This window comes from Aquila chrysaetos, chromosome 22 (genome assembly GCF_900496995.4).
Source record: "Aquila chrysaetos chrysaetos chromosome 22, bAquChr1.4, whole genome shotgun sequence".
NCBI classification, from domain to species: domain Eukaryota; kingdom Metazoa; phylum Chordata; class Aves; order Accipitriformes; family Accipitridae; genus Aquila; species Aquila chrysaetos.
In genome coordinates, this window is record NC_044025.1 from 18,040,008 (window position 1) to 18,067,162 (window position 27,155).

The 27,155-nt window shown below is 47.0% G+C and overlaps 1 protein-coding gene across 1 annotated transcript; it reads right to left on the reverse strand.

The window, feature by feature from the left end:
• Positions 1 to 22,690, reverse strand: TGFBI (transforming growth factor beta induced). Its single transcript, XM_029998383.2, has 17 exons — positions 22,453 to 22,690; positions 18,122 to 18,220; positions 11,242 to 11,306; positions 10,197 to 10,354; positions 8,966 to 9,130; positions 8,323 to 8,469; positions 7,480 to 7,621; positions 6,668 to 6,880; positions 6,381 to 6,518; positions 6,001 to 6,146; positions 5,698 to 5,834; positions 5,042 to 5,172; positions 3,002 to 3,126; positions 1,937 to 2,039; positions 1,660 to 1,739; positions 1,247 to 1,271; positions 1 to 1,079 (listed from the first exon to the last, which is right to left on the reverse strand). Exons 1-17 carry the CDS (start codon positions 22,566 to 22,568, stop codon positions 1,024 to 1,026), a joined length of 2,046 nt encoding a protein of 681 aa, XP_029854243.1. The 5' UTR covers positions 22,569 to 22,690; the 3' UTR covers positions 1 to 1,023.
• Between the last annotated feature and the right edge of the window lie 4,465 nt (positions 22,691 to 27,155).

The window sequence follows — 27,155 nt, forward strand, 5'->3', positions numbered from 1 at the left end:
TCATATTTATATTTTTGATTTTATTTTTAATTTTTATTAAAAAAAACAACCATTATTAAAAATGAATCATGTACTGGAAGGCTTCAGCCAGGGAGAACTCTCATTTCAATCTCGTGAACAAAACGCAGCACAGTTAAAACCCAAAGGCATAAACAAAACCCAATAAAAAAAAAAAAAAAAAAAAGAGAACAGTTCAAACCATAGCTTATAATTATGCAGTTTCTTCAATGTCAATAGAGAGGCTTTTGTTAAAAGCCTTCAATTCAGAATTTCATGGAAGACTTTTAAAACACAGGGGAAGAAGGAAGCACATGCTTGTTTAAAAAAAAAAGCAGGAAAAACAATTGCTTGGGTGATAGTTAATTAATTCAACAAATTTACTTCCTCCAAAGTAATCGCTGTTCGCCCAGCCATACAGTTGGCCCTGGGTGATGTATTTGCTCAGAAAGCTGAACATATCCAATTCCTGCCAAGTCTTTCTGGCCAAAATTTCCCAATTCTGGCACTGGTTTTGAGGGGGTTTTCAGTGAGATCATACCTGCCTCCCTGCTTTGGGAGCCTGGAGTTTGCAGTGCCAGTAGGTACCACTGGGAGCCTGGAAAAGAGGTTTTAATTCAGCCCCTTTCAGTGTCCCCCAGTGAGACAGCACCAAGGCGAGCTCTAAGCATCTCTCTGAGCTCCTGAACCAGGGCGGAATACAGCACCTGCCCTGGTACATACGTATCAAGCCCAAAACTGGCTATGTTAAAAATTGCAAATTAGTGACTACTTTGTAAAAAAACAAAACAAACCAAAACCAAAACCTATCCTCAGCGTGGGAACTTTAAGGTCAAAACCAAATAAAAATGGTATTAAAATATATACATATATCTATGGCTTTTCCTTTTTCCTATCCATTTCATTGGAAACAAAAATAAATTTAAGGGTGATATTTGGTTTTTAAAAACAATTCTGTCCTTCTCTTTAGCTGTCAGCCGGAGCGGATGGGATGGAGGCGCTGACTGCGGTTGCTCACGATGCAGCTCAGAATCCACCCGAGTTCTCCTTCAACCTTGCTAGTAACCGGGAGTAGACGGGTGCTGCGAGGAGAAGACCGAGTTGGGTGGGACAGACACACAGCAACTCCCTGTCCCTTCCCCTCCCAGTTATGCTACATCTTGCTTGCAGCAAGACAACAGAATAAACCTCTCCTTAAGGGACAGGGACATACAATGGAAATTAGAAACAAGCTAGAGAAGTTATTTACCTAGTCGAGGATTTCTCTGAGAAACCTGCATGGAAAGAAAATATAAGGTTTGCATAAATGCAACGAATCTCCAACAGCTATGAGAACAGTTTGCATGCCAATATATTTATCCTAGTCTCCAAAAAACTATGGATGAATGACTCCTCAGTACCATATACATTATTGGAGGTTGACATATATCGTACCGTGCCAAGGGTACATTCACAGTGTGCTGCAAACTGTAGGCTTCATGTTGCAAAATCTATTACTTCTTATACAATTAAATCATGTAAGAAGAGAGGATTGGTTGTTCCATGAAACACATACACTCACTCTCTTTGGAAGTAAAAATCTGAATGTGACATTTTCTTCCAGTCATTATTACCAAAATATAATTTCAGTAGTTCTACAGCGAGAGATTTTTTGTCTTTTACCTTGGATAACGCAGATGCCTGTTTGAAGATTTCTAATGCGGGATCTGCAGGCTCGTCACCTCTTTCTTGCGGCCTTGAAGCTAAGGGTGGGACATAGATAGCATTGAAATACTCTTCAAAGCACACAGGCTGCTTCCTTCCATTATTTTGTGTAGAAAATCCCATAACAGACTAATCCTCCTCAATAAACTGAAGCAATTGCCATGTGTCACCACTCCCTCCCAAAGCAGCTCTGCTGTAATGGTGTGGCTCTAGGTATTTCTAACCACAGACCTACCCTGCGGCTGTAAGACAGAGTTCACGGCATAAATCACGCCATTCGTGGCCATGATATCGCTTTCAGCAACAGGCTCCTTGTTGACGTGTATTACGTTGTTTTTCTGTTCAGGAAAAGAAAAAAATTAAAAAAGTAGGAAATGAGAAACTTTTGTCATCAGTGGTTTCTAATTTTATTTAAAAAGCCCTCACTCTGCATTCATTCATTCATTTACTGGATGGCTGTAGGTGTTTTCATCCCTCTTGCCAATTAAGGAGAACATAAAAACAAATTATAGCCTGAGCAGTTTGTCCTGGAGCGGCTGGCAGGCTTTGGAGCACGGACTTTCTCTCTGCGCTGGCTGGGAACGCCGTCCCGCGGCAGCAGAGCACGTCCACCAGCTCGCTGGAGGCAGCGGGCGCTGCTGCTTGCGCCAAGAGGGACGGCTGCGGAGGTGGCATCAGGAGAGGGCAGGTCAGGACTGGACACGGGAAGAGTCTAGCACACAAGTTGGCCAACTCAATGCCCTTGGAAACGCTGGCCTTTCCATTTTTGTCCTGCATTTTCGTCCTTATGCACAGAGTGGGTCTTGAGTTATTTATTTTCTGAAATATATTTTTTTCATCAATAGAAGATCCTACATTTTCTTAATGTAGCGCAGAATTTTTTAAATGAAATTATACATCTAAATAAATCCTGCTGTGTTAAGGGAGCCCATGCAGAGATCATTTTCGTTACACTAAAAAAGATGTGTTAGCTGAACAAGCTATTAATTTAATTTATTTATGCTTTTTCTCCCATGACTCAGGGTTAAATTTATAACAGCTCCTGGAATTCGTTCACAATTGGTGTGGGGAGAAAGCTGAAGAAAACCACATTTCAAGACTGCCAGCTTGTTGAATTGAACACATGGCAACAGTCCCTCCGCTACAGCCCAGGAAACACTGTTTGGTGGGTCTGTGGGCACATTTAGAAGAGGTTCCCACACCATCCAAATGAGCGAAGACATCCTTTGGTCCTCGACATGGACAGCTAAACACAGCCCACGGCCCTGATGACCGCGAAACCCCATCCAAGGTGACTCACCGTGCTGACTTCCAGTTTATCTCCCTGCATGGACTTCAGCCTCACAAGGGCACTGACTGCGCCGCTCACCAGGATCTCATCAGCCACATGGAACTTGAGGATGTTGGCAAGCTCCTTGGCATTACCTGGGGGAACAAAACATTTGCATTTGCAAAACAGCAGCAGCGCTTGCTTCCCGTATTTCATGCGCTGGAATGAAATTACATGGAAAATACCATAATTTCCTGAAAGTGCAAGGAAACAATGTAAAATTGAAAAGACCCAGCAGAAGGAACTTGGTTGGAGCTGGTTAGGACATTGAGGCCATTCCTGCCCAGGCTGGTCAGGGTCCCAGCAAGTCCAGAAGGACACTCTCCCAGTGTCCCACCTTGGTACATACCAAGAAATCCCTATCTCTCGGTTTTTCAGTCCCTCATTCTCTCACTGTGCACAGCATGAACCTGCTTCTGTTGCTGCTTTCACTTCCCAAGGAAGTCTGGTGTGGGGGGGGGAAGACCTAAGTGAAATAAGGAAGCAGACAGAGCACTCCGATATCTGCAAATGTCAAAACTTTCGCCAACACCAGTGTCACTTGGCAATAATCTTCACGGCTGAAACTGCAGGATTCCTGGGCGGGAAGGGGAAAAGTGCAGGAGAAATGTCACTAATGGCTCACAGGTTGCTGGCCTGATCCCTACCCCACTGAGTCTCTACTCATCTAGCCATGCTTTGAAACAGATTTTAGGAGGGTAAGAAGTTTCCCCTTCACCATCTATTTTCCAGAAGAGGCAGTGACATGCACAGCACGGGCCAGCAGCCCCTCTCCATCTTCTCCTTTAGAGGATGCAGTGTCACTGCCAAAACCCACAGAGAACCGATGGGGAACTGCTAGTGCAAAAGATGGCCTCCATCTACAAAACCAGAGCAGCTCCTTCAGCAAGGGGGACTTTTTCTTTCAATGCTCGTATCTGAATACACTGTGAGCTTTTTTTCCATTACAGTTTTTCTAGGGTAGCCACAGTTCACACTGCATGTCCTCACCAGCATGATTCACTTCTTCATCAGGAGCGTAAGCTAAATATTTGCGTGAAAAAAGAACGTCTGAAGTGTCCGCATCTGGGATACTTCATTCCTGCAGCCGTTTACAATAGCTGCAAAACAGTTCTGAAATATTTATATATTAAGCACTAGACTGGATATGCACTCTGATATTACCAGTTCCTCATCCCTGCACTTAAAAGGATAACCAGCTACCATGGGCAGTTGCTTCCCAAATTATGATGTCAATGTTTGGTTGGACTTTAATGACGAGAAGACATTACACTCAAATACCTGACATTGTTTCCAACCACAGCCGGTTTTCGACATGAACAAAATAAAAGATCGTGCTGCTTATCCAGAAGAGCGTTATTAAACATTCCCATGCTTTTTTCCACACCCAGCCTGCACGCCTGTGCTTTTCAGGATATTGGTCTCCGACTGTGGTAGACTGGAATATTTGTCGTCTTCTCAGAATCAGGCTGGACTTCCTGCTTTGTTCATGTACACATAGATGGAGCAACAGCTCCATCCTTTTACTTCTTAAATTTCATACAGTGTAACTTGAGGCTGAATGTGGACCATGTTTTCTATTTGCAGAACTTACTTTAGACACCCTGATCCTATGTGATTGACAGCCACATTCTCATTTCTTTCATCCCTGAGAAAGGCAGAGACCTCATTGGTTTCTCTAGAAACACCTTGGAGTTATCTTGCTTACACCAGCCAGCGCAGCCAAATTAAAGCCATAGTTAAGTTTGTAGCACATACTACAAACAAGTCTTCCAAGCACAAGGAAAGTATAAAACCATGCCCACGCTTTGCGTGAGAGTTCAGCGCCACACTCTGCATCCTCAGCTTTCTGCTGGATAGGACTTAATCCAAATCAGTTGTGTAGGAAGCTTGTGCTTCCAACAGACAGGGTCAAGGAATGAGATATGGCAGAGAAACTTAGCCATTCCTTCCTGTATTATACCAATAATACACAGCAGCGGTTCATCTAAATGCTCTAAAAATGCTCACCCATTAGTTTGTTCAGTTCCCCTTGGGGCATGGCTCGGAAAGCTTCGTTTGTTGGAGCAAACACTGTGAAGGTACCTGGCCTGTTCAAGTTCTCCGTGAGACCTGCAGACTGGATTGCAGCTACCAATGTACTGCCAAACAAACATACATAAAATGCTTCATTATAAACTACTTCTGCTGGCCTTTGAGCAACTGCATGTTGCGTTCAAAAGACAGCTGTGGAGTTACAATTGCAAAATCCTGCTGGGGTCCAGCAAATCAGTTAACCAAAAAGTTGATTAGGTAGGAAATGAGCTTGTGAGGTCCAACCAGAACATCTGAGAAATGGCAAAGCAACCTGGGAATGCTGACTCCTTGGGTACCAAACAGTAGTGAGGAGAAAGAGAGGTCTGGCCACAGCAGCTCTGCTGGGCAGAGATGGCTTCAGAGCCAGCTTCTTACTATGTTAAAGGGGACCACACACTCTTGGCTCACAATTCATTGAAGGGTTTTTTGAAGTCTCACTCCCTATAATTTAGGGATGAGACCATGGTTTTGGATGCTCTTTCTATGTTAAAAAAATTATATATAGTCATGACTACAACCCATAACAAATAGAAACTGCTTTGGCAGCTCTTCTGCTCCTAACTAGCACTTAGGAAGAGCAGAAAGGTCACCTGAAGCGATGGTCTGCCTTGAGAACATCCATCACTGAGCCAGACGGTGGAGTCAACATTTTGTCCACGCTAAACAGGGTCCCAAACCTTCCTCTCTTGTCATGGGCAGCAATGCAGGCATTTTCAATGCAAAGGTTCTGCAAACAAAATTGCAGAAAAAAAGACTTTATTAGCATGTGCTTCAAAAAAGAGATTTTTATACTTTCCACAATGTTCAGTTACACTTTTTACATGATAGCCATAACATTACAGACATCGAGCATCATTCAGCCATATAGAGCACTGCACACTGCAAGAACTTACATTGCGGTACACAAAAACTCTCAGTTCCTTGTCACCCAGAGTCTGTAGTTTCTGTCCATGGTAAAGATATTTAGAGGAGAGCTGGTCTCTAACAATGTGGTTCAGAAGCAAGTTTTTCATGTTGCTGTCGACCACGGGGAGTCCATCTGCAGCAAAAAGTATGGAAAGAACCAGTGATTCACTTAAAATGACCACTGAGACACTAAAGAGTCCAAATACAGTGTTACCCACTCCGGTTTTTAATTGTAAAGCTAGATGCCACTGCCCATAGCTGAGGCATTTGGGGGAGGATACTTGTGCACTGAAACTTGGCTGAAGACTGTTTGAAGGAGATCTGTGGCCCAAACTGATGGAAGAAAGGGATTTACTCCCCAGTTTACCTTTGAAGACATCATTCACTGGGGCAAGGAGGGTCACTCGCTCACTGCCAGTTAGATGAGAACTGAGACCAGCTTGTCTGAAAAAGTCCATAGACTTGGAAACTTCAGATTCTTGTGCCAACTCAAACAGAGTCTTAGCTGAAAAGAAAAGCAACACATAGTAACCTTGCGTTAAAGGCAATCCACCCATCACCACAAAATACCTACACCCTCTAAATTCAGTATTTCCTTGGCAAAACAGACAAAAGAAAGGCAACAGAAAGAAAGATGCAGAGAGGCATCAGTACCTGAGTCTGGGATCAGCAGCTCATTAACAAAATGTACAACGCCGTTGGTCGCCAGGACATCCTTGTTGGCAATGATGGGCTTTCCGTTGAGGGTCAGCTCTTCCCCACTGCAGCCCACGTCCAGGGTGGTTCCTTCCAGAGTCTCCATCGTCAGGCCAGCGATGATGGCCTCGGCACACATGGCTGACTTCAGGATGTGGTGGTTCAGCAGGTCTGTAAGAGAGGCAAGCGTCTTAGTGAGCTGCAAAAATCAGCTACGAAATTATTGCAGCTTTTAGGGATCCTGGTCACTGGCAAGGGGCTCCTGTACTGTACTGTATGGAGCTCCGCTCTAAAAGATGCGCGGTCATTTTAAACCGTGCTGATTTTAATTCAGCAGCCTGTGAAATGAAGTGCCTAAAAAGAGTTATTTTTATACACCTTTGCCAACTTCAAAAGGTTTCGAGTGGTTATTTGACGCATTTGTCAGGGGAAGTTATATTGATTAGATACTAGTTTTCTTGCATCTTGCTGGACTGATAGAAATCACCATCACATACAGGAGTGCTAAAGGAAAACTCGGAAAAGGGACTGCTTCAGCTCCCTCCTCCATATCTGGACACCGCTGTCTCTGCCATGTCTACACGTCTACCATATCTACATCCAAAGAAGTCTGGGCTGTCCAGTTTAAAAAGCTGGAGTTTGTCAAATCTGTTTACTGCAGCTGTTGTCAGAGTGTATCAAGGAGCCATTCAGACGTCCTTGAGAAGGAATTTAGATGAACTGAAAAATACCCTTCAGTCTCTCAATGGGCTCAGTAAACAAGCACTTACCCCTCAGGGCTTCTGGATCCCCCAGGATCCTGTTCAGTGTTTCTCGTGGGATCTTCTCAAAGGCTTCGTTGGTTGGAGCCAAGAGCGTGTACTGGCCTTCGCTTTCCAGCAAGCTGTTGAGGTCAGAAGCAGCCACAGCAGCCTTCAGAGAAATGAGGAGAGAGGGTAAAACACATCCAGCCAGAATACAAAGGTCAGCAACTTTGTCCAGGCACACACTAAGGGCCAGATTTATTAAGGCTTTTATAATTTCAGAGGACTTACAAAAAATCCTGAATAGCTTCTTTCAGCACTTTGGTCCCTTTATAAATTTGACCCGGCCCGATGGTTCTCTTGTGCTCCAGAAATTTGAGTACAAGAGCCCTTTTTTGGCAAGACTGGGAGCTAGTTTGAATACCCTGATGTGCCTGGAAAGGGCCACAGTAGTTCCAGTGAATAATTCAGATCAGAACCCGCAGCTGGCTAACTGCAAAACCCCTGTGCTTTTTAAGTTATTCCTTAACTTGGCAAATACCAAGGCAAATAAATTGGTACTCATCAAATCTGAACAGTTAATATCTCCTAAGGCTAAGACTCCCACAGAAGAGCGAGGAGACAGACTCAGTCTACATCTCTTTACCGACAGCAAGAGCAGCGTGACAATTATTCTCGTAAAACCCTACTTGTGCTGATATCAAACACTTCTCTTCCTAAAGCAAAATAAGCTATATCAGTAGAAGGATTTTATCAGCAGCTTTAGAGTCACAGCACCTCGGCACTGGCAAGCTCTTCAAGACAATTCACTGGGAGTGGGATGACTGAACACCTTTAAGGAGCCCTGGAGCACACGTGGGGTGGACTCACCCGAAGCGTTTCCAGGCTTTCCTCAGTCTCAATGATGTGCTGAATGCTGTTTGTAGTGGTGGCGATGACTTTGTCGATGACATGAACCACTCCGTTGGTGGCATGGTGGTCAGCTTTCAATAGCCTGGCACAGTTCACAGTCACAATCTGCAGAGGGAAAGAGCCACGGGGCGTTACGGGCACTAAAACAAGAAGGTAAAGCAGCCTCTGCCGGTTTTCTATTTCAAACGCAGTGAGTGCTGTAATATTGAATCAGCAGGAACAGAAAAGCGGTTTCCTAAAAAAACACCCAAAGAATGAGAATGCTCTATCAAGAATGTTTGAAACATTCCATGTTTAAAGAACTTTGAAAATAATCAGTGGTTTTGTCTACCCTGCATCATCATGACTAAGAAAACACGCAAGAGCCAATACTTAGGCAAGCGTACTGTTATACAGCAATGTGGGCAACTTCTCTGCAACAGCATCAATGAAACTATCTGCTTAGAAATATTCTTTTCAAGCTCCTTCTAAATACATATCCTAAATCAATAGTTGCCAACCTAAGCATTTACGGAGTCCTGGAGGTCCAAGGACAGTGTAGGAGGTGCAAGGCAGCAGAAAAGCAAGCCCGCTGTGGGTAGGTTTAATACAAATGTCTTACCCCATTGGGATAGTGGTGAATCTGGATAGGCAGGTCCTGGTACATTGAGTTAAGTGTTGTCCCATGTTTCAGATCATCCGTGAGGACCCGTTTGTTCACCATGTGGTAGCGAAGGGCATTGAGCAGCTCAATGTTAACATTACTGACTAAGGAATCCAGAGTTTCCTGAAAATCAGAAAAATTCATTTTTCAGTGCTGAGTGCAATTAAGCCGGTTGTTAGCGAGAGGCAGGAGGTCTGGCTGCATCCAAGGTGCTTCCAAAGCGTGTGTACGTGTGTATTAAGTGATGTATTCAGCCTTAAGCCATCTGTGCAAATTAAGAGCTCTAACTTTCATAAATCTTTAGCTCTTGCCTTACAACAGCAGCTAGCAGCTCTGGCACCCCCGTCCTTGGCAGACGAAGGGACGACGGCAGCAAGCTCCAGTGTGGGATCACTGAATCGAAATGAGCAGTAAGGCAACAAAAGGCATCACTCAGGGCCAAGGACAAATACATCAGGAGACCTTCCCCAACAGCATCATCCCTGCAAGGGGCTCTGCTGGTGCAGGTTTGGGGTAGAGGCTTCATAGTGGGGATGGCCAAAAAGATGCCTCCTCCCTGCCCCAATAGTTGTTCTTACATATTTATTGACAAGTGATTTAAATGTGGGATGTAACTGGATAGGAGTTGTACTGGCGGGACTCTCCCCTCTTCACAGAGATGCTCCACGAGGATGGGAGCACCAGCAGGACAGCAGTGACAATTTCAGGAGTGGAAATGCCACAAGACACAGAGTGAGAAAATCAAAACCAATGTAAAGGAAATTTATATGTAATTGAGCATAGGAACACACTGATGCAGGAAGGCTGAAGGTTTACCGAGGCTCCAGTTGGGACTGGCTACTTGTAAAACTTACTGAGAATAACCAGAGCAGTAAAGTAATGGTCGACAAGAAAAACCGAAAGGGATGGAAAGCCTCTTGCTGTGGGTCTTAACGCAATCTCAAGTGGTAAGGGGCAGGGAAAACTGAATGAGGTGATTTCTACATCCACCTGCTGGAGAGCATCCACATCTCTCTAGTGTTGGGCTGTTTCAGAAACAAAGCTCTGGAGCTGATGGACCAGTACAGTGATTCCCATCTTGGAAATTCAGTCCTTCCTGTATCAGGACTGTGCCTATTCTGCCAGAAGAGCTGGATCTCCACTAAAGAAATCCAGAGGAAGAGGAGAAAGAAGAAGAATTATATCTTACAGCAGGCAAGGACGCCCAGGCCTCATTACTTGGGGCAAAAATTGTAAAACTTCCAGGTCCTTCGATTTCTGGCCTTAGGTTAGACCGGTCGGAGTAGAGCTGCGTGGTGGCAGACCCAACAACTCCCAGGGTTTCATAGATGTTTGAAAGTGGCAGCGCTGAAAGAAGAGACGGTTATGTTCCCAACACATCATTCATCCTTCCCGCACTGCACTGAATTAAAGGAGAGCTGCTGGTGAGAACGCTTGGGGAAATGAAGCATGTCAGGGAACTCGTAGCTGTTCATTAATTAGATAATAAATAATCATAGCCTGACAGCTCCAGCCTCAATTACAGCAGTGTAATCCAGGATCTACTGCATCTCTGCAGGTTTAAATGGAGTTACTCTGGTTTTCCATGGATCTGAATTGAGACAAGCAAAGATATTTTTTGCTTTCACCCAATCCTTGTTTGTACTCAGGCTTTTGGTGCTCGGAGCTGGCAGCTCACCGCTGCTCTTGGTCTCTGCTGACCCATCTGCACCAGCCCACATGATTAACAGGGCGGCATCAAACTTTTGTGGAAGGAAGCGTTCAGAAAGCAAAAGCAGAATATGTCTTTCTTCAATAAACCCAGTTAATTCCCTCCCAATCCCCACCAGTGGCTGAACTGTATTTTCTCCTAAATGCAATTTTGCTAACTTCATGCTTGCCAAAATAAAAATGAGCAGAGATTGGCAGAGCTGTCTGCTACTCTATCATTCCTTTGTATTGCATTTCCAATACAGCTATATTACTTGTTGGAATAAGTAGTTCCCTATGGCTCTCCCATGCTTGATTAAGTTTAATTATATCCAAGGTTTTAAGTTGTCTGGAACATTTTGCATGCTTTGGAGCTGATCTGGCGCTCTGCTGGTGCTCTGCTGAGTCCATTTTTGACTTGTTCATGGCAATATTGTGCACAAATTGCAAAAATCAAATCCACTTTGAGTAATTTTATAACATTTCCCTTTACTAGGCAGCTGTACAATTTTAAGAAGTCTAAAAAATGTCAAACATATTTTTACCAGCTGGGCAGCCTTTTTCTCCAGGAACTTTTTCATATCCAGGACAGCACTCATAACTGATTACTCTGGAATAAGAGATGGATACAGCAGATTAACTGATGGCATCTCACTGCTTTTTCTCTATTTGCTATAGCTTTGTGTCCATCCATATTTGGTGATGTTTCTAAGCAGACTCTTCATTAGAAATATAGACTTGAACAAAAGACAAACCACAATTTTTATCTCCTTCAGGGTTGCATGTTGCCAATTTCCCCACCGAACAAAAGCAGACACAATTTCTTTTCAAAACCACACTTTCCTGGAGACTTTGTACAAACAGTGGATGGAAACCGATGCCACGGTCCCAACAGATAAACCATGCAAGACACCGCAAGTGCCGGTTCATTTGGGCACATTTCCCACGGGATTTAGGGATCTCCCTGGCTGACTGCTGCTGTCACGTCTGATCACTCTTTGGGCAACACGCTGCAACTCCAGTACGGCTGCTTTGCCAAACCAGCCAAGCATTTCCCCTTCATTTCACCCCATTCTTGTCCACCACCAGAAATTATTTGCTTACCTATGGCAAAATCCACAAGACAAGACTCGGAGGAGAAGGAGCATCCCTGGTCTTGGATGCACTGGCAGAAGGGCTTGGGATAAGCCCTGCAAGGACAAAATTCACCGGTGGTGGCACATGCATCCATGGGCACCCTGGGCTGTACCGCAGCACACCCATCTTTGCCAACACCGGGTACGTCCGTGCGAGCACCCTCAGTGCAGCATATCCTTCTGGCTGGCAGCAAACTGCTGCTCTGATTAACCACTAACCCCCAGTAAAACCAAAGGGGTCAGAGACCCCAGCCTGGGGACTCGGGGCCATCCTGCAGATTTGCAGACCCTAAATAAGCAAGAGCTGCCTGAATGCTGCGTCCATCATCTGCAGCTCAAGGGGAAATAAATCCAATTCTCAGAGCTGGCCATTTGAGGGAACATGTTTTGATATTAACGGGGGGGGGGGAAAAAAATCAATCCAGAAGTTGCCCGTTTATTTTTCGCAAGGGATTCTTTCACCTATTGCTCTTATGCTTGGTGTGAAAGGAGCAAGGCCATCTGATCGATGGGCTAAGGCAGCGAGGGAATAGGTGTTCCTCCCAAAGACGACCGTTTCCTCTGTGCTCCCGGTTGGATTCGAGACAAGTCGGATGCTGTATCGCCGAGCCTCAGCACACTCACTCAAAGAGAAAGGAAAATCCTCAAGCTTCAGGTATTTGTCATCATTTTAACACTGTTAACAAACAGTGGAAATGCCTGGGGTTTAAGAGGGAATTCTTCAGGGTAATTAAGAGCCAGTAAGTGAAACAAATACCTGCTTTTCTGTGACAGAAGCAAATAAATTCTGTGTCACGGTTTCCTAAGAGAATTACAAAGCAAACCCAGACTGATTGTCTAGACATTATATATTCCATGTGGGAAAGAGTTTGCCTAAAGCAATCCCTTCCTTTGACTACTGGAGATCTTAACACCCTGCTGCTCCGCTTTCCCCAGCCCCCCCGTCTTGCGTTCATTAGAAACACACACTTTCTCGCCCCGCCGCTTCCCTCCCCTACCTCCGATTTTTCTTTTTTTCACCCTAGAAACTAAATCCAGTCTAGACATTTCCCTTGGTTCAGACCTGTAATCAAAGACGAAGAGCTGATTAAAGAGAAATCATTCCAAAGTTCAGCATAAATAATTCCTGAGTGCTGACGTAGGCCTTAAAAGGCTTATTTATAGATCGATCGGAGATTAATGAGCTGTGACGAAGGGGCAGGACGCTGATGCACACAGCCTGCAGCGCGCGGGGCTCGCCGGCTCGGGGCTGCCCCGGCACCAGGCGCCTGCCGGGAGGGGAGGGCACTGGGAAGGGATGGAGGAACCGCGCTGCCTGCTTTTCAGCGGGTTTCTGGGCATCTCCAGCACCACCCCACAAGGGAAGCCAATGGCAAGAAGCACCGAGGCCAGTAATGGGGCCAGCTCCAGCCGTGCAGGGGCTCCTTCAAGCCCCCAGTGTCACTCGCCCGCTGAAGGTGACCTACCAGCATCATCTGGTAGGCATTTTACACGCCAGCATTTTGAGTCGAGTACCAGAAAACTTCTGCAAAGGGCCAGGTGAACACAGAGCTGCTCAGCCAAGTGTTTGCACCTATAAGGAGTCAGAGATTGGGATTGTAAAAAAAAAAAAAAACAAAACTTCAGCTTCAGCCATTTGCCCTCACATGGCTGGTGGACTTGGTGGAAGCACAAGACCACCCAGCCCACCCAAAGGCACCGATCGAGGGGTCGCTGGGGCTGGGCACAGGGCATTCTCCCAGCTGGTCCTGCAGCTACCTCCGGCCCTCGGGGACAAGCAGCACGGCCGTGGCTGAAGGCTCACTTGCAGGACTCTGCATCTTGATGCTACGGTCCCCTACGCATCCATAAAAGAGGAAGGGTGCTCCTTTGACACGTCCTCCTCCAGCTGGGTGGGAGCCGCATTCTGCTGCCCGCGGAGGAGTATTTCTCTTACGCCATCAGGGGCAAACGGCTCACGGGAGAAAATATTGAACACCTCCTGGCCACCGCACCGCACGGTGGGTTCTGCACAAAAGCCTTCGGAGTTGCCAAGCCCATCCCTATTTCTGGTGTCTGCTCAGCGGCTACAGACCACTACGCTGGGACACGACGGATGCCAGCGATGTGGGTTAAATAAGCAATACCCTCATACAAAGAGCATTTGTCATCCACTCTGCAACGCTTCTGACCACAATTTCCTGACCTCCTCATTGAGTAATTTTGAGTCAAATCTATAGGTTTTCAGCCTCTGGTTTTGAAACACTCTGTTTCTTAAATGTCTATCTGCGTCCGACTGCAGAAGCAAGGTCCCTGGCTTTTATTAGTCATTGTTTCACTGCTGTTGCATTCTTAAGATCTGAAATTAAATTTTAAGTGCATTTTTCAAGGTAATAAAAATAAGCTTAGGCATATATTAGTGAATAAAGATCCATTTGTAATAATTTCCTGTAATAAAACCCATATGTTTTGTTTTTGTAAAATAAGTGCCAGAGAGTCATTTTTTTTCCTGAACTGAGGAAAGCGTATCAGACAAGAAAAGGAAAGTTAATTTAAAAGGAAAAAAAAAGGAACGTATTAAGGGGCAACTTACTGCCACTAGTTATTTCTCAAAAAATAATCAAAAACCAAATTTATATAAGTTTTCTTTTCATTCTCAAGACAAAAAGGTGTGTGGGGACACATTCAGTTGCAACCCCAATTCTGGAAGAATGAGTTCAGTGCATAAGGGAGGTAGAAAGATATGAAAAACACAGCCACAGCAATGAGAATATACTCTAAGTAAACTATTTCTTTGGCTTTGGAATAACCAACAGTGGAAAATTACCTAATTACCACAACAATCTTGTTTCAGTACTCATTAAAATCAAAGCAGTGTCAGACTGCTTGCCAACTGTCTTATCTCACTTCATCAGCAATGATAGAAAATGTACATAAATCCTCTATCTAATTTATCCCTAACTGTGTGAGCCAATACTTTAGCAAAGAGAAGAAAAACAAAGGGAAAAAAAAAAAAAAAGCAGATAGAGGTAAGAGCCCTCTTCCGATGCATGAGCGGAAACTTCCATTGTGCACATCCAGACCCAGCAGTGCACTCCACCCCCGTGGACCAGAAGATGCTGCTCAAGCAGCAAGCCTGCAAAACCTCACCATCAAGCCTCTGCCTTACAGCCGTGACTTATTTGTTTCTGGTGAGAGCTACGGAGCAACTCAGCACGGGGCCCACCGCACCCCAGCACGACTGAGAGCGCTCTCAGCCACGAGCCGGGAGCAGCGACCGAAAGGCGATGCACTTGGAGGCAAGACGAAAGACCGGGCACATCCACGTTTTTCCAGCTGGCTTTCCTTGCTGCTCCAGTCGCTCTGCGTCTCCCGATGCAGGATGTGATCATCCAAGGAGGAGTGAAGTTATGCTACAGGCTCGCAGCAACTTTTCAGCTTTTCCTCACTCGGGGCTGAATTTCTCTGCTCTGAGTCAGCTCCGCAGGAGCTCAGCTTTGCTTCGCTCCAGTGCCTAGTCTCTCACTGACCTCCCTCCCTACTACCTGCTTGAAAGAGCGCTCAGAGCAGGAGAAGAAAAGAAATCAAAGCAGTCAAAACCTTCTTCCTAAAGCCAGGTATTTACACCTGCAACACACATCTAACTTGTGGCACCACTGACCCTTTAAACAAATTAGGAGGATAACAGCCAGGTCAAACGTGAGGTAGGTGAGATGGGTCAAGCGTCTCCTATCGCAGGACTGCTCTTCTCACCGGTGGGAAAAACCTTTTAGGAGGAGGAGAGAAATCACCATGCTTATCCAGCTCCACCACCACCCCTGGGCTGATGGAGCGGATCCCCCCGCCAATGGAAGGACCAAGCACACAGCTTTGGGAGAGGACTTCTGACTACGGATCCCAAGCAGAGGCTGGATCCACCAAGTTATGCTGACGAACATGCCAAATCCTGACTCTTTCTGGGATTTAAAGTTATCTGGTATTCTCAAAACCTCTCAGGGACCAGCTCAGTCCCACGCAACGGACCAGTTCCGAGGGTTCATGCTGAGCTCTATTAACTGTGCCTACAGACTGATGCACTGAGTACAGCACAGCATCAGGCCCCTGACACTGGTTTAAGAATTTGACTGCCGCAGCATAATGCATCATGTCCTTTATGGCCCAAATGACTCCTGATTGTTTCCATACGCCAGGAACACCACGTCCAGTGGGAGCCATCACCAGCAAACGTTTGTAATCAGAGCTGTCCCAGGGTCCTCTGGAAAATGTGAGTCAAGGCACGTGTCTTTTGTTCTGCACAAGCACTGCTAAAGGGCAAAGTAGGGCCCGGGCTCAAAAATTACTAGGAAGAGAGAAGAAGACAATAACACCCATTGTGGAGATGATGCAAAGCAAAGATTAGTGAGCAAATTCCGTGTATAATGGAAACATTATCTCATAGGTTAACAAGCAGGTTAATGCTCTGTATGCTTTTCTCTCAGCGATGCATCATTGGATTAGACACTTGGGTAAAAGCAGAGAAAATGAGGTTAGAAGAGATCACCCCGTCTCCTCAAATGAAATCATGAAATACTGCCAGATGCCAGTTGTTTCACCTCTTTCTGGAGATAAGCGGACGAGTTTGTCTCTGCCAAAGACAGCTGCACACTTGGGTTACGTGAGGTTAGCTTCTCATTTGCTTCAGAGCTGAAGAAATCCGTGGCTGGATCGCTTTGCCTTTCAGTGACTATAACAGCAAAGCTATCCCACATCCACAGCTGAGTCATGTTTTCTTTGGAGACCTACTAAGCTACTCTGTTATCAGAAGAGGCAATGATGATACCATATTGCCATGCCATAATGTTGTCCATTTTACGTCAAAAAAGCCACCATTCGGCCAAGATGAGAGTCTGAACTCTAATCACCCAAATTAAGTCTTCCCAGATTTGGTGGTTTTGTGGGACTGGGGACAGGGGAGGTTGGTTGGTTGTTTTTACAATAGTGCCTCTCCATTTTTTTCTTTTTTTTTTTCTGTAAAGACAATTGGACGTAAGGGAAACCGCTATACATGCTCACTCCATGGCACATCCTGCAATATATCCTCCTGAAGTACAGAATTTTCCTCTTTTAGACGAATTCATGGGTTGCGTGATGAAAGGCCAAAAGCCGTGCACAGTGACAACTCCTGTTTTGCCTCCCTCCTCACCATACCAACCCCAGACACGTGAAATGAATCCCAATGGCCAGCCATGACAGCTAAACCAATGAAGGCAACCAAAATAAAAGCCATATAGCTTACCACAGTTCAAGATCTCAAAGTCTGCTGTTGACTACAGAAACAGAAGTTATTTATTCTGCAGTAAAGAACAGCGTGTTCCTATAGATCTAATCACAATGTAAATTGAGCCGTATCAGAAACACGGGAAAGGATTTTCTGCTCTTTGTTCTTCTTGAGCTTGCAGATCCAGGGCCAGACCTGGCCCACAGCTCTGCTCTCCACAGCCAGCACCTTTGCACTGATATGGGGTAACATGGCAGTGCGTGCTAAAGCGTGGGCCAGCAAATGTGTCTGAAAGCCCAGTTTGGCCTACACCAAGGAAAAAGATTCCCCGCTCCTGATCTACAGCCTGGCAGATAGTCAAGCATGCATACCCTTAATTATCTGCTGACTACATCTTTCAAAAGAATGTCCCGAGGCTGCTTACACAGATACTTTATGCAACAGCTACTTGAATATTATTGTTTGCAATTTTAGACGTGGAATTGGCCTGCAAGTCTAATTAACTTTCCTGGTGGAGTCATCAGAGAGTGTTGGCTAAAACTGACACTTCTTTCCCCTTATTTCTGTTCTCCCTTCCAAAGCAAACATGTGTAGATGAATTTTACGTTCTCTCCAATATCCATCAGCTCTGGATTGCCTTTTATTTCTCCTTTTTTTTTTTTTTTTTTTTTTTTTGAACTAGGCAGCATTGAGCCTAGCATGGGGCAAGACACATCTAAGTACTAGAAAACATCTGGTACACACTTCATTACAGCAGTGAGAGCTCTGTAAGTATATATAGAAATGCAATTAGAATAAACCATCAGGGTTTGTATTTACATGGTACTTGCCATTCTTAACATCTAAGTGTTTTAGGATCGTGTTTGCCAATTGAGAAAAACAAGTATTTCTTGGGGACTAAAAGGCTAAACCAATTCTCAACACATGTACACGTTAAGCCCACACCACCGGCTCTGACATCCCATGCCTGTCACACCACCCGCTTCTCCCACCCAGCACCCACCTCCACAAGGGGGTCTTCAGGGAGACCCTGGCCGGCACTCGGGTACTTACGTTGACTTCCCACAGATCTTCCTCTGGTACCACTGCTTGCAGTTGGTGAAATATTTCCTGTTCGTGCCGATCAGCTTCTGCACCGCGCACACGTTGGGGCTACAGGTAACGACAAAGCAGAAGAGGGTCCGGTAAGCCTCCCTCCTTACGGTGCTGACCCCCAACATGGAGCCAGACCCCACCTGACAGTGCCCGAAAAACCCTGCTGGAGTTGCAAAGGGAGGAAACTTTGAGAGCTGCAAGTCAATTTGCTCCATCTGAGTGGATAATGACTATCATGAAGCGGAGGAAGCAGTGAAAGAGACCTCTTTTCACTCTGCCAGGGTATCTTTTTTCTTCACTGAGTGCAAAATCTTGACTTTTTTCCACGTTCCATCTCTCACCAAAAAATAAAGGAATTAAGTTTAAAATAATACGTTGGTCAGTATTTCCATCGTGAACAGCTACTTACAATTTAGGATCCCAGCTAAAACCTGATAAAGTTATGCAATAATTCAAATCCTTTAAAAAAACCCCATTATTTTATTGCTTAGGACAAAGAAGGACAACTTGCACCAAAACCAGAACAGGTACTTTTGCTGTATGACAGACTCAGCCGATTCTGGACATGGATGCTGAGCCGCTGATGGGGAAAATGAGCAGTGGGACTGCCCGTTCCAGTGTCAACCCACCAGGAATGACAGCACAGGCTGAGAGTGGCTCTATCAGCCCATAAGGTACCGAGAGCTCCTTCTCAACCAGAAAAGCAGACGGTTCGCCTTACACGTGTGATTAACCCCACTGAGAGCGGACTGCAGCCTTTCAGCTTTCTAAGAAGTGGTATCACTGCGAGCAAAGATGTGGTCAAACCGGAGCTGGGAGTTTACTTGTTGCTGGTTTGGCCAGCACAGCATTTCCCCGCTCAGCCTGGCTCACCATCTCTGTGGTTTGTGGCCAGCAGCCCTGGCCACGGATGTGGGCAACGCACGGTCAGTGCGTGAGATATAATTTATGGATCTGGGTTGCGAGGCCACCGACTGCCTCTGGGCTTGAGCCAGAGGTGTAGCAAACGCCCAAGCAAGCTGAGGATGCTCAGCCCAAATGAGACTGGAGTCCCAACACCATGCCCCAGTTGCGGCAGCGGCATCCAAATTATGGGCAGTATTGGCTGCCAGGCAGATGGAGGGAAAACAAATAATTAAGCAAAATACATAAATCACCACTTCGGCCCATCAGAAGCGCTCCGCACTGTCCAAGGCGGAGTTTTCATTTGCGCAAATGAAACTCCGGATGGGGCCTGGAGATGCTGTTGCGAAGGTCTTGTTGATCTGTTTAGGAAAACAGACAGCAGCCTGTTTCATGCTGGGTTTGACCGAGATGCTGCCCGCTCGCCTACCAAAATTAACAAAAGCAGAGTTTGCACCCTGACCGTCACCCAGTCTTCCTGCGGCCGTGCTTGCTTTTCACCGGCGTCCCAAATTCGTCTCTCTCCAAAACGGGCCAGCCTGCCCATCATTAGCATGAATTAAATGTGAGGGTCTCCTATATGTTGGCTAACTCCAGCGCCAGTCTCAGCGGGAGCTTGGCTTGCCTTCAATGAGCCTTTGTTGATGTGGCTGCCGCAGGGCCCTGCGGAGGCAGGATCCGACCCTGCGCAGCCTTGGCACCTTCGTCCTGCCCCGAGGGGAAAGTGAGGGCCCGTGGGACCTGGGGGAATTAGGCTCACCATTTCCCTCGTCACTGCCATATCCAGTAATGGTAGTTTGTTTCTGCATGAAAGCATTTAATTCCCTTTCTATACATAAGGCAAGTGACAAGGAGAAAGAATCTACTGAAAAAAAGTTAGAAATTGCAAAGCCAAACTTTCAGCTGGTGCAAACTGGCCCAGGCTCAGTAATTTCCACGCCAAATCATCGCTTAGAGAGACGTCTGTGCTCTCTGACTCAGCCCACCTCGGCTACCCCGGCCCCGCCGCGCCGAAATATGGTTCCAATTACATCGAAATTCCAAACCTTGCCTCGATTTCAGCGTCTGGCTGACGGCAGTGGACAATCCCTCTAATATTCGTCTTGACAAGCCTGGCTACTGAAGGACTTGTTTGATCATTTTCCCCGTATCCCCGGGGAAGAGCCTGCCAAGAAAACCCTTGCGCCGTCAGGACAGCATCAAACCCAGCGCTGCCTCGCTCCCTCCTCCCGGCCCGGGACCACAGCTCCACAGGGCTGCTGCTCTCTCTGTGACTTATCGGGGAAAACTTCTTCCCAGTTTTTCCTCCGCGTGGAAAAATCCCCCCCCAGGGCCATGTTATCAATGATTCCCACAGGCAGGCTGTAGTAGCGGCTCCCTGCGGTGCGTGTTCTGGTCCTTTGCCCAGTCTGGCTTAAAATGAATTTGTCAACACTCTCCCCTCTCCTCGTTGGAGTTCATCACCTCTGCCATGCCGTTCCCAGCCAGCCGCGCTGACTCGAGGATAAAACTGCCTATTGTTCCCCTTCAGCTGAAGCCTTCCACTTGGCAGGCAGCAGCTGGGAGCTGCTGGGGCAGGGGCTGCTCTTCGGGAAGGGACAGCGAAGAGCAGGACTTACCGTACGGCCCCAGCTACCTGCCGTGACTATGTCCATGAAGCTCCCCGGCATCACGTCGTGCCCACAAAGCCGAGTGGGCTTGGGGAGAGCGCTCCTAGGGTTTCATCTTCAAATGTTAATATTCCTTATATACTTCTCAGCTCCTCTCCCAGACTTGAGCCGATTCGCTTTAAAAAAAAAAGTTAATTAAGAGGTACAAGCTTTGCTGCAGAGCCAAGTTCTGCCACCCAACTTGCTCTCGGCTCAATAGGAGCATTGACGGTGGCGGGGGGATGCTCGCAGCAGAAAGGGTGGCAATCCTGGTTGCACATCCCTCCTGAGCTCCCTCCTGCAAGCAAAACAACACACCTCACATCCAAGATCCTTTTGGCTGGTTTTGTATCTCTTTGGCACGTCATTAGTCAACGTTCAAAATTCAGTTGATGTTTAAAAATTAGCTTGATATAAATTGCTTTCTCCATCAGAAAGGGACCAGTGAGCAAAATGCTGTGGTCAGCTACCCCGGCTTTATCTCAGCGTCACTTCATCTGGAAACGTTGGCATACTAATTCCTTGTATGTTCCAAAGATCTCAGGCACCAGCATGGACCGCAATCACATCTTAACCCTGTGCCTCTATTGATTGTACAGGGACTAATGCGCTTCTCTCTGCAGAGATGAGTGCACTGATTTACACCAGGACTGCACTAACTTACCGAGTCTGAGCAAACTTCTGCCTCAGGGTTATCAGCATAACTGGATATTTGCTTAGTTTCAGATCATGTAGAGATGAAGAACAAGACTCACTGTATTTGCATGTAAATCACTGTAATTCTTTCATTATTGAGATTTTACAAATAGACAGCAGCTCAGAATTTGTCTGTTGGATTCTGTACCTGATTACACATATAAACAGCATAGCCTTTTCATAAATACTGACCTGGATCCCTGCCAGATAATGTATCAAATTGCAATATTTAAGTCTTGGGTTGTTTTAAAAGCATTTCACAACCCTGCCTTCAGCAATCCATTTAAATGGAAGCTACAGTTCAATCAGTGTCACCACCCTGAGAGACGGAAGCCAGCTGAAAGGTCTGTCATCCCTTCACCCTTCCTAATTCCCAATAAATTTTAAAAACAGTAGGAACAACTCTTAACATTGGGTTAGTTTTCTACCTATCAATCAAGACTCAAAGTACTCAGTCCATAACGTATTGTCTACCTAGCAAGAGAAGTCTGCATGCATTTTTTTTGGATGTCCCTTATCTGGGAAGGTTTATGAGTAAATAAGTGATTACTTCTGTCAAGAAAACTTTCAAGACTTACTGGGGGTTCCAGTCAAAGAGTAAGTTGGTGCTTACTCCACAGAGATGCTCCTCTGCCACTGAACCAGTTTTCTTTCTTTTGCTATAAATTCAGGAAAACAAGAATCCCTTCCACAAAATGTTTAACTGTTCGAAATCTGGGGTTTTTTTCCCTTTTTCCTTAATGGGGACAGACCGCTAAAGAATCATTGAGGGGTCTAAAAGGACATCTACAACATTAAGCATCCTGAAAGAAAAGGAAGGAAGTTATCCAAAGAAGAAAGAAAAAAAGTTACCCGAGGAAGAAAGCAAAACTCAGTTCTCCCAGGAAGAAGGCACCCACCCGGAGCCTCCCCCGAGGGCAGGACCGAGCCGCTCCCCGCGGGATTTGTGCAAAAGTAGGAAAACAAACCAAACCAAAACCAAACCCGAAAGAAACACCCGCAAACCAACGTTCCCCGGGGGCGGAGAGCCGCCGCGCTTACCCGTGCTGCCGGCCGCGGAGCCGGCTGTGCTGCAGGACCTGCTGGTACGGGGACTTGGCGGCGGCGGCGAGACCCAGCGCCAGCGCCAGCAGCAGCGGCAGCGGCGGGTGCGCCATGGCCGGGAGCCGACGGGCCGCGCCGGGATCGGACGGGCCGGGACGGGCCGGGACCGCCGGCGGGGCCCCGTTAAATGGGGCGGCGGCGCGGGGGCGGGGAGCGGCGTGCGCGGCCCCGCGGGGGGAGCGGAGCCGCCGCCCGGCCCGGCGGGAGGGGAGGGGAGGGGAGGGGAGGGGAACCGTCCGCCCACCCACCCACCCGTCCGTCCGTCCGTCCGTCCGTCCGTCGGTGCCCCGCAGCCTCCCGCGGGAGGAGGAATGGGCCAGGGACGCCCTCCAGCCTCCCTTCCAGCTCGGCGTTTCATCCACAGTTGCTTTTTCTTCTTCTTCTTCTTCTGAACTTTTTGCCGCCGTCCTCTCCCCGCTCAGGGCTCAGAGCGGGGTGGTTGGACTGACTGACACCCGCCGGGGGTCCCATCGATCTCAGCCCCTCTGTGACCCCCCCCCCCACCACCCCAGGGAGCTTTTCTGGCTGCTGCCCGGCCGGCCCAGCCCTGCCCCACAGCCTGCTTGAATGCCACCCCATGCACTCCGAGTGCCTGCGGCTATCCCCCCCCATCCCTCCCCTGGGGCCTTCCAGCACTGTCAGGGGTCACGCGTGTTGAGAGGTTTCTGGTTTCTTTTAAATCAAAGCAGGAGCAATAAGGCTGCCATCGGCATGGCTGCTTGGCCAGGTTGCTTGTGTTACCTACGGCTCCGCGGTGAAGGCCACGGGTGACTTGCAGCGAGCCACATGCCACTCTGAAGGGTCACAGACACAAGGGTGCTGGCCCGCTGTGGCCAGTGGAACAGGCCCCCAGGAGCCAGCCCTGGCATCACAGCCATCGGAACAGCTCACATGGGAAAAGCCTCCATTCCAGCTAAGGGCATTACCTTGTAAAGGTAATGGCAGCAGAGAGGTCAAACCTTCACTTGAGGCTGTCACTGTGCTCATCACCACGGGCTTCCCAGGAGAGAGCCCTTACAGAAGTCCTGAAGGGGCCAAAATGTGGGTGAAGCACCAACAACTGAGGTTCCCTGTGCAATGCCATGCACAAAGGGGCAGGGAAGACTCAAGTCACCTGGCCCCCAGTTTATCCGACCTGCCTCACCGCAGCATCCCAGTTTTTGTAACGGACTTCCTCTGGTTGGACTGACACCAAAGTTAAAGGGCTCTTTCCTCCCTAAATCCTCCTGGGGAGCAGAAGGGGTCCTTTGTGGCCACTTGCCCTTAGGGACAGACTTCTGCAAAACCCTCACGCAGCTTCGCGGGCTGGGCAGCGGCCAGAAAGGGCAGCTGCTCAGCAAAGGATGGGAATTGAAACACATCCAGTGAGCAGCCACCGAGCCAAACAGAAGAAGTCTTTAGCAATAATAAACACTTTGAATTTACAAAGATTTTTTTCCCCACAGTAAATAAATCCGATTAGTGTAAACAGCATTAACGCGTCTTGGATAAAAGACAGAAAACCATTCCTCAGTCGGGTTTCCTCTCCCCGAGGAGCACCTCATTGCTGCCTCCATCCGAGTAGGTAAATCACGAAGTCTTACCTGCAAAGGCTCATGACTCCAGCCTAAAAGACAAGAAATAGAGGTTTCAGGTCTTCCTGAGAAAAAGGTGAGGTTTTGAACCCTCCTAGGTATTGCCTAATGCAAGCCTTTCTCAGCTGCACCTCTGTAAAATGGAGGTATTTTATGAGTGCCCCCAGTGCTCTGTTTAAAAGGGAGTGACCTACGCTCTCCCCAGAAAGGGCTGACTTGGTTCCCCAGCTCTGGGAAAAGATTTAGGGCTGTGAAGCCTGATCTGATGGATGTGCATTTTTCTAGGTCAGAGTTAGACCCCTTGGCCCCAGAAGGGAACGAGCCTGAAAATTCACTCCTCCTCTACCAGCTATCGTAATTTATTGCCAGGGAAAGGCTTAAAGCTCCTAAAAAGTGAAACGAAAAGAGGAGGGAGATCACAGCAAAGGCATTGCCAACTGCTGAGTCCTCTGAAAACAGCAGCCGGTTGCAATTTCTCTGTGAAGAACAGCAGCGAAGATCCCACGTGGTGGCAGGGCCAAGCACCTGGATGTAGGCTCCCGCCTTGTCTCCCTCCGTGCTAGACTGCCGTTTTGGGAATGGCAAGGTCCCTCTCAGGTTTATAGACCTGTGAGCTTCTCTCCTGGATACCCGCAAGGAGCAGGAACCCCAGATCCTCAGAAGAACGTCGTCCCCCAGGAGCACAGGGCTGCCTGTCCTAGGATGAGCTCACCACGATCACCACGTTCCTCTTCCGACCTTCCAAAGCGAGGGTTGATGTCCTCGAGACACCAAACCCCGCACTGTAGTCACCAGAAGTTTGTTGAACCCGAAACGTTGGAAATGCACTCGGCAAAGATTTTTCCCAGTGAAGTGTTTTCCTGGAGACGAAGCAAACGGCGGGTGAGGAGGGACAAGCGGCTGCGAGGGGTCAGGGCTGAGAGCGGGGAGGGATGGGGCAGCCTCGCCGCCTTCCTGCGCCCAGCGCTGGCATGCACCCCGCGGCCCCCGGGTGACACGCTGCTTCTCCTGCCCCAAAAAGTCTGGATCGGTTGTGCCGAGATACACAGAGCACGGCAAAGGCAGGACGGGAAGGCACTCGGTGTGCAGGCAGGTGGGCAGAGCCGGTGCGTTTGCCATTTGGGGAGCAGAGAGCTCACGTGGAAAAGCATCTCCCGCAAACCCCGCTGGCAAATTCGCTGCTTTTATCTGCCACTGCTGGTTTCCTTCCTCCCCACCGCTCCCTCCCAGTCCTGCTGCCTCCTCGTTCTTCTCCAGTGCATCCTTATTCATTATTCCTCTCCAGCAGGACTCTCTGTACTGACTAAGCTTTCAATTAGCTTCTGTCAATCTGTTTGAGAGCGGTTCAACTGTTGCAAAGAAATATTCAAATATACTAGGCTATCAGACTGTGACAAACCTATTTGTGAATGACCGTTGCTTTGGTTTGCACTTGTTTTAACCTCTGCTTTCAGACGGATGTTTAGTTTGAAATGAAATCCACGGGCAGTGGACTCTCTGCACACTCATACAAATACTCTAAAATCAATCACGTAGAAAATTGCACTTACACAAATAGACACTTCTATACACATTTCAGAGTAAGCAATAAGCAGAAATAACAGCTGCTCCAACAAAAGGGAGGCATCGCAAGACATACCCTAAGCCAAAATGAAGAAATCTTCGGCAACAATAAACATCTATTATTTAAAAAGCTTTTCCTGTATAAACAAATCTGAAGGCTGAAATTACTGAATCATTAAGACCATAAATATTTTTTACTTTGTTCTGTGAGCTGCACAGAAAAGCCAGAAGAAGAGCTTGTAAAGAAAACCACCTTTCCACCTCTCTAGTAACAGTTTTAGGAGAAATGATCAACAGCATAGAATTAAAAGGGGTTTTGTATTTGCCTGCCATATTAAATTTCTACTATCCTCATAATACTATAAGCAATAATTCCCATAATAAAAAGTTAAAGTGACATTTGGTAAAACCCACATCCCTGCAACAGGCCGAATCTCCATTTCATTTCGATCTCTAGTTAATGGTGATTTCAGGTTGGATTTTTTTCCCCAGACTAGCCTCCGCTTTCATTTTCACAGACTCTGAGCAAAAGCACTGGAAATAAATCTGAGCATGTTTGTGGTGCTCTTGTTTCAAACTCAGCAGAATTTATTCAGAAGAATAAATAGATGATCCTTCATTCATTTTACTCTCGGAGCGTTTGTGAAATGCCCGGCGGGTCCATCGCTGCTGCGGCTGGAGGTGCAGCCCTGCACGGGACATGGCAGGACCTGACCGGCTCCAGCACAAAAGGGGCTCAAACAAACAAAAAATTATCCAGATAGATGGAATCAGAATATTGCAGAAAAATATTCCCTGGCGACAGCAGCACTGACAGCCAGCGGTTCGTGCCTGGCTTGGGTAGGGACTAAGGTGGAGAAACGGGTTAATTGGTGGGCAATGACCTTAACCATGAGCCTCTTAATGAATTGGTATAAAATATATCCCAACTCATCCCACACTCCCGTTTTGTTGTCTGTTTTCACTGTCGGTACTAATATCGAGGGAAAAGATTTCCCTTCTGTGTCTTTTTAGGTCTTTTTTGAACAACTTCTTGGCCCCAAATGCTCCCGCACTCGCCTTTTGGGTCTTCTTTCCATGTCCTATGTGTTAACGATGTGGCAGATGCTCCTTCACACCACGTTCTTGTTTTCACACATCAGTCTTGTAAAAAGATCTCGATAAAGATCGCATAATCCTCTTCGTTTCCCTTTGTAGACAGCTCCATTTGATGTGTCCAGAGCCTGCTGAAAAAGGAAGAGAATTAATCCCGCTTGCCTCCGCCGCACACGGTGGGGAATCCATGGGATTTATGTTCCAGCTCCACTCAAAACTGTGTCCAAAAGGACCTCTGTATGTGTAAAACGTTGTTATTATTATGTACAGTAACATCTAGGTCAGCAATTGGAATAGTGGCAGGCAGCACGAGCTGTTTTTGAAACCTCAGAAGAGCCTGTCCGGCCCTTTAGAGATGTGACATACGGTAGAAATTCAGAATAAAATAAAAATCAGGGTAGCGTCTGC